The sequence below is a fragment of the Momordica charantia genome, assembly GCF_013281855.1.
Source record: "Momordica charantia cultivar OHB3-1 chromosome 9 unlocalized genomic scaffold, Mcharantia_2.0 BLBB01000009.1, whole genome shotgun sequence".
NCBI classification, from domain to species: domain Eukaryota; kingdom Viridiplantae; phylum Streptophyta; class Magnoliopsida; order Cucurbitales; family Cucurbitaceae; genus Momordica; species Momordica charantia.
In genome coordinates, this window is record NW_028275167.1 from 31,272,774 (window position 1) to 31,280,488 (window position 7,715).

Consider the following 7,715-nt stretch of genomic DNA (forward strand, 5'->3'; position numbering starts at 1 on the left):
GTTGCTATATATACTATTTATCTATGGACAGAAGGGGTAGGTTCTGTATATGAATTATCTTTTAAGAGCAAACTTCGCGGCCGGTGGACAAGACGGCGCGTGGCCGAATGGTGACAAATGACTTTGCATCTCCTTTTTTTTTTTTTTTATATAATACATGGAGTTTGGGATCGAATTCACAATCTAGTATATGTCAATTATATGGATAAAAAGATAAATGATGAGACATTTAAAAGTATTTTTTTTATTAATTAACACTTTAAGTATTGTTTGATTTTTTAATAAAAAAAAATACTAGTTTTACTTATATGTTAGCATCTTTGGCTAATTATTATTAAATTTTTTATAAATAAGAGGAGAAAAGATATAATTTTTTCCCTCCTTTTTAAGTAAAAAATCGTCCAAGTTAATAGTAATCGATAAAATACTGAAAGTGCAAAAAATTGTCTAAGTTAATGGTAATTGATAAAATACTAAAAGTGCAATCCACGTGTTAACGTATTGTACCTGCACCTAATTCTTGTTTTAGATGGACGACAAAACAAGATGCAGCAATAGAAATCAACTTACGCCTAATTCTTGTTTGAGGTTGGAGGACAAAAGCACATGCAGTAATAGAAATCAATTAGTATTAAAGCTCATACGTCGGGAGTGACCTTTGCCGATCCACTCTTCCTAATATTTTTTCCAACCCATATATTTCGTCGGAGAAAATTACTCCCGATATTTTTAAGGTTCCTTCTCATGTTTTTAAACTTCAAGAAAAACCTTATTTCAAATACTGGATACTATTTGATGGAAGATTTCTCGCACTTTTTAACTTTCCTCCCTTTCTTCACTCACTTCACTTGATTCATGCTTCATCTCTCCTATTTATAGAAAAGAGATCTGTAATCCAAGTAAAAAGAACTTTTTAGGCACCTCTCATTCTTACCTATTCTAGATCTTTCTTTACCTATTCTTATCCAAAAGATCTCTCTAGAATTCTTTGGAACTTAAGGGAAAAGTCTAAGATATTTCTAGAGCATCTTTTTATATATTTATTTAATTTCTAGATAGTTAGTGTTATATTTCAACAAATAATCTCAAAGTCATTTAACAACCTTTTTAACTATAGGTCTTTTTTAATAGTTTCAAATAATGTAACACTCTGTAACCTCCCAACTCAATAGATTTTTTAGATGTCAATTAAATACATGAGTTGTTTCACGATCTTCACAACCATCAACCACTCTCATGTATATAGATGAAAGACTCATCATACAGTTAATTCTTGGTCTTCTAAATACAAGATTTTAGTCATCAATTCAAATCTTTGGTAGCTATGGTCCTGGACTTCGACAGTCCTTATTTGGTAGATCATAATTGGGCTTAGAGTTCATGATGGAAGGAATATATAAGATCTTGGAAGAACACTTGTGTAAACGGTTCTAACTGGTCTCTATAATGAGCTTCTCATTTTTTGCCTGTTTGAAGGACAAAAACACACCATAACACACTCTTTAGTACCTAAAATTCAAATACAAAAGAAGTTAACACAAGATAACAAATAAAACTAATAACTAAAGAAACTATAATTACACAGAGCACAATTTTTTAGCATTGCATCCACTATCGTCATTTGGGAACCAACATCGTAAAGTAACCGATATCGTAAGCTACGATGATACGAGATTCCATGTGGTTGAAAATCGATTGAAGACCTACAATATCGGTTAATTTGATGTCGGTACATCATTCAAAAACTAACATGGTAGACTACGATGACACACATTTCGATGTCGGTTCTAAACTAACATCAAACATCAATTTTATTATACTATTTTGTGATAGTATAATGACACACAACACAATGCTTTAATACCCACAACGGCTATAATAAATTTTATGATACCTCATATAACATTGGATGTATGAGATAATCTAAAAAAATACTTTGAACAGATAAAATTGTTACAAGAGAGAACAGTTATGACGAGCTTATTGAATAATTTTTCCCACCAACCCATGCTTACATGTTAAAATAAGAAATAATTAAAGAGGGTGTGGAACAAGTTTAAGCAGTGATTTTTTTTCAGTGGTTAGACCAGCATCCTCTTCGCCATGTCTCTACATCTTCTTCTTTCATTCCTTGCGGCAGTTTCCAATCAAAACACAGCAACATATTAGCCAGCGCCAGCTCCACCGTAAGAGTCCTCCCCATATTCATCCCAGGACAAATTCTCCTGCCAGCTCCGAACGGCAAGAACTCGAAGTTCTGCCCTCTGTAATCAACGCTCTAGAACTCCTCCGGGTTAGTCCACCACTCGGGGTCTCGCCCGATGGCCCATACGTTCACGTGAAGATGGGCTTTGGGATCGATGTGGTATCCGTTGAGCTCGAAGTGGGACATGGTTTCTCTTGGAAGCAGAAGCGTGGCCGGTGGATGCAGCCTCAGAACCTCTTTCACCACCATTTTTAATCCATAAGGAGTCTTTTGGGTGATTATATATTTTTCTTGCGTTCTTTTACTTTCATCGCAGTTTGTGCTTACCAGTCCCCTACCAATTTCTACCTTCAAGAGGAATCCCATGTCATCAGTCATCACTTGAAGCTCAACGGCTATGAAATCACCTCTAAACCATCTACACATTAACATTGGGGCAATTGAACGAGGTCCAAATTAAGTGACAAATTTGGAAGAGGTTTTCACGGAGAAGCAAAGTTCTTCCGAGGAGGTTTTTCTACAGCTCTGTCAACTTCCAAAACTTTATGCTATGGCGCTTCCAAAACTTTAAGCTATGGGCGATTTGCAGGACTGGAAGAAGAATGTAGTAGGATGAATATGAGCATAAAATTCGATTGAGCTCACACTTGCAAATCTTACGGATCGTTTTGATTAGAAATTTCTGTTGGAAACCTTGATAAGCACTTGTTAAAATTCACTCTCAATCTCACCAACCTTGAAGAGAAGAAATTTGTAAACTGAAGAACATACTAGAAAAGAATATTGTTCTCTTTTCTTTCTTGATTGAAATGCTTTTACAAGAATGCTTTTTATATCTAGAAATTTATGTATGTGTCTAGAAATTGAATCTAGCTTAAATTCTAAATCTTATATTCTTTGTTGCTCTCTGCTCTCCCTTGATAAGCCGCCGTTACCCGAAGGAATGAAGGAACGAAGAAACGAAGGAACAAAGGAACGACGATTCAGGCGACATGAGACGGCGGCATGCGGCGACGACCTCCAAACAGCAGATGACAACGACCTCCACGGCCGCAGGCGACGCCAACCTCCAAGGCAGTCGGTGACAGTGACTCGGATAGCAGAAAAGCAGCGGGCGGCAGAAATTAAGCAAACAACAGAAGAACCCCAAGCGGTGGCCCAAATAGCAGCAGGCGGCACCGCCACAACGGCAGCACGCGGTGGCGACCCCAAACGACAGCAACCAGCGCGACAGCAACCTTAAATGGCAGTAATCGGCACCGACGGCACGACGATAACGTACGACTAAATCTTCTCTCTCTCACAAAGGAAATTTCAATTCTCTCCCCCATTTGAAAAAGCAAATTTCAATTCTCTCCCCAATCTGAATAAGAAATTCTCAATTTTCGATGAGAAATTTCTAGATTCAATTATAATTTCAAGATCAAAGATCTTTTAATTTTCTATTCAATTTTAGTATGGAAATTAGAAAATTTCGTGGATCTCTCTTCACTTTCAAACCTCTCCTCTCCAATAATTTCTCCAATTTTGAAGGAAATATATGAGAAATTACAAATAAATTCGCCCACTCCCTCTCTCTCCAAAAAAAATAAAAAAACAAAAAAACAAAGCCCCACCCAACTCGATCAGGACCCGACCCGAAGGAAACCGAAAATTTTAGGGTTGATTCGGTTTTGCTCGAAACTGATCCGACCCGATGAAATTACAACCCTGTGGAAACCAAAATAGCAACGTTGTCAAAAAGATGGAGACAAAAAGACAGCTACACAAGAGTATCTATTTGTAGAAAATACCGCAAATTTTGAAGTATTATTATTGCATGGACTAATTTTATATGAGCTTGAGGAAGTAAGAATATGAAAAGTTTTTTTTTTCTAGTACAACATATGAGATGGGGATCGAACTCACGACCCCTTAATTTGAGAAAAGATTTTGTTGACGTATAAGTGGAGGAGTGGACGATGAAATCGCACTTTTTATATCTCAAACTCTCCTTGATTAATTTAAATCTCAAACTCTCCTTGATTTAAATGCATTGATACATTAATATCACAGATTATTTTTTTCCTAGAAATGATTGTACTTATTATATGAAGTGTTAATAAGTATTTATTATTAAGATCATGAGTTAGATATAGTATGTTGATTGGATTGATTAGGTGCCAAAGGATTTATAAGTAATTTGGCACCATATATGGCACTTTACTAGTCAGTAGTTACATAAAATAAGAGTAAGTGGATTATATAATTATTCAATTTAAAATGTATTTATCATGCGCTTCATTGAATTTTTATTTGGTCTTCTTCCGTTAGTTAGTATAACGTTTCACAACCATGACATTAGAACTAAAATAGAAAATTTAGACCCCTTTGGTAACCTGGTTCTCAAACAAAAGGTCGTGGATTCGAGTTTGACTCCGTACTAAAAAAAATTAAAAATGGAACCAAGAAACATGGTACCAAATATGATTAGCATAATATAACAAGAAACAGAACGTTAACAAATGGGGAAATTTAACCGAAAACGTACTAGAGCATCAACATTTTACCCCCTCAAATTGTACAAATTTGACCTACTTTTTTATTTGAAGTATTCGACAGGAATAAGATGAAGAGGCGATTTCTTGGTGACCGTCAGACCAGCATCCTCTTCCATGTCCAAATCTTCTTCTTTCATCCCTTGCGGCAATTTCCAATCAAAGCACAGCAGCATATTAGCCAGCGCCAGCTCCACCGCAACGGTGGCCATGTGCATCCCCGGGCAGCTCCTCCGGCCAGCTCCGAACGGTAACAGCTCAAAATTCTGCCCTCTGAAATCGATGTTGCTTCCCACGAATCTCTCCGGCAGGAACTCATCCGGGTCTGTCCACGATTCCGGGTCCCGCCCGATGGCCCAAATATTGACGTGGAGATGGGCTTTGGGTTCGATGTCGTAGCCGCCGAGCTTGAAATGGGACATTGTTTCTCGTGGAAGGAGAAGTGGGGCCGGCGGATGAAGCCTCAGAACTTCTTTGACCACCATTTTTAGATATTCAAGCTTTTCGAGGTGGCTCTCCTTCACTACTCGATCTTCTTCTTTTATGGAGCTTCGGATCTCGTCTTGTAGCTTTTTCATAACCCTTGGATTCCTCGCCAGCTCTGTCATGGCCCAAACAATTGTTCCGGCTCCCGTGTCCACTCCGGCTATAAATATATCCTAATTAAGACGCACACAAAAACTAATAAATATAAAAAATACAAAAAGTTATATATATGTTTTAGTTTTTATTCTTTCAAAGATTCATTTTAGTCTTAAGATTTTTCAATAGAGGGAATTAGGTGAGTTAATTGGAGGGAAATTTCTAATTCCTTCCCTAAACGTGGACAGAAATTGAGATTTTTAATTTTCCTCTAAATTTCTATCAAGTATTATTATATGCCGCATAAACTTAATTACCCAACAATCACATCAAATATCTACCGATAAAAATGATATAAATTGAAAAACATTAAAAAAAATTTAAACTAAAGCACGTATATAAAAAACATCCAAATTGTTTGATTAATTAAAACATATATTTGCCAAAACGAATATATACTAAATGGTAATTGACATAATTAGATTGTGAGTTCCATCTCCACTCGTATTAAAAAAATTTAAAACATGAATTAAAACATGTACGTAGGAAAAACATAGATGCAGTGAATTGGTTTCGACAGATTTTGAACAGGGAGGAGCAATCTAATAAATATATTTAACCACTAAGAAGAGAGAGCAATCTAATAAATCTCATATATGCTATAAAATGAAGCTTTTTACCATGGTAAGTGCCTTGATGCAGTCTCTAGTGAGTTGCAGAGCATCAAATTCAGAGCGCTCTCTCTCCATCTTCAACAACACATCCAAAATATTGTTGTCATCATCACAAGTCGCCCCAAATTTGAGGCGGTGGTCAATTACATGTTGAAAAAAAGAATCCAACTCCAAAAAACTCTTCTCCAACCTCCCACGAACGCCACTCATCCAATCAATAATCCAACCAAAACTTGGGAAAAAGTCAGTCGCCGAGAAGCTTCCCATTACCACCAAAGCTCTACGGATAACCTCTTCAAACTTCTCATTATCTAATTCACCCCCTCTGAAGCTCTTCCCAAAAGCAACCCGCGTAATTATACTCGCGGTCAGAGAATACGATTTTTCGCTCACATCCACCAGAGCTCCGGAAGTTGAGGATTGAGCGATGGAGTTTATAAGCAGACCCACCTCTTGTTCTCTGACCCCCCGAAACGACTGCACCCGCCTGACGCTGAACAGCTCAAGCACGCAGATTTTTCGAACCTCCCTCCAGTGGTCGCCGTATGGGGAGAAACTTATGTCGAGGAAATTGTACGACAATCTTCCGCTGCCGGATAAGGGAGGGCGGCTGCAAGAAGCGAGGTCGTGGAGCTTAAACATGTCTCGTGCGGCAGCGGCGGAGGAGATTATGATGGTCGGGACGGAGCCGAGGTGGAGGCGCATGACGGGGCCGTATTTTGTTGAAAGCTTCCATAAGGAGCGATGGGGGAGGGAGCCGATGAGATGCAAGTGGCCCAACAAAGGGAGCTTTGGAGGGCTTGGAGGAAGTTGGTTCTTATTTTTCTGTGTTGAAAATTTTGTCTTTGTTTTGAGGAGGAGGAGCAAGAACAGGGGAATGGCCAAGGTCAACAAAATGGTGTGCATCAATTGATCAAGGCTATGCATTTTGGGTTTACTGTAATTGTTATTGAATTTTAGAGATGAAGTTGATATATACTATATATGTATGGACAGAAAGTGGAGGTTTGTATATGAATTATCTCTTGGAACAAAACTTGGGGGAAATTGGGATTTTTGACCCCTTTCAATAACCACTTTGGACTTTTGACCCCTTTTTGATTTTTACCTATTTATGATCCCTCCACCTCAGATTTCTGACCCCTCCCCTTATTTTGCTTTGTAAAATTACCAAGTTACCCTCAATTTAAAAAAAGAAATCAAACTCAGCCCTCCCCTCCTTTCCCTCCTTGTCTCGGTCCTTCCCCTCCCTCATTCACTATCTCGTTGTCCATCCCAGTTTTCATCCTGGTCTCTCCCTCACAACCAGAAAGTTCATCTCCGTCGTTTCTTCTTCGTCTCCCTCACTTCGTCTCTATCAGAGCTTTCCCTCTTCCCTAATTGAGGTAATTTTTCTTTCAAACTCGCGATCTTATTGTGAATGATTTTCTACCTTTTTTTTCTTCGTTCTTTGCGTGGGTGTGAATGATTTCAACATTCGGCTCTATCTGAAGTAGCCAAGGTTATTATGAAGTTTGATTTATTGTTGCTTCCATTGTTTTGTTTTAATTTTTGACTTTCAGGGTTCCATCTCGGCTTTAAGCCCGATGGATTTAGGACCGGGATGAAACCCTGAAAGTCCATTCCAGAAGGATGGACTTTCTGGATTCCATCTCGGGCCTCATCCCGGTTCGAAAAAGACCGGGATGAAGACCGAGATGGTATCCAGAAAGACCA

At 38.2% G+C, this 7,715-nt stretch overlaps 1 protein-coding gene across 1 annotated transcript; it reads right to left on the bottom strand.

Moving 5' to 3' along the window:
• Window positions 1–4,638: 4,638 nt before the first annotated feature.
• LOC148209334 (cytochrome P450 71B34-like) lies at window positions 4,639–7,058 on the bottom strand. Its single transcript, XM_088116899.1, has 2 exons — window positions 6,006–7,058; window positions 4,639–5,402 (listed from the first exon to the last, which is right to left on the bottom strand). Exons 1-2 carry the CDS (start codon window positions 6,924–6,926, stop codon window positions 4,788–4,790), a joined length of 1,536 nt encoding a protein of 511 aa, XP_087973025.1. The 5' UTR covers window positions 6,927–7,058; the 3' UTR covers window positions 4,639–4,787.
• Window positions 7,059–7,715: the final 657 nt, after the last annotated feature.

Excerpts from the sequence above, each read along its gene's own strand:
- LOC148209334 (XM_088116899.1), bottom strand. The coding sequence starts at position 6,926 with ATGCATAGCCTTGATCAATTGATGCACACCATTTTGTTGACCTTGGCC. Across the intron at positions 5,403-6,005 it reads GCATCAAGGCACTTACCATG|GATATATTTATAGCCGGAGT; the intron begins GTAAAAAGCTTC and ends CGTCTTAATTAG.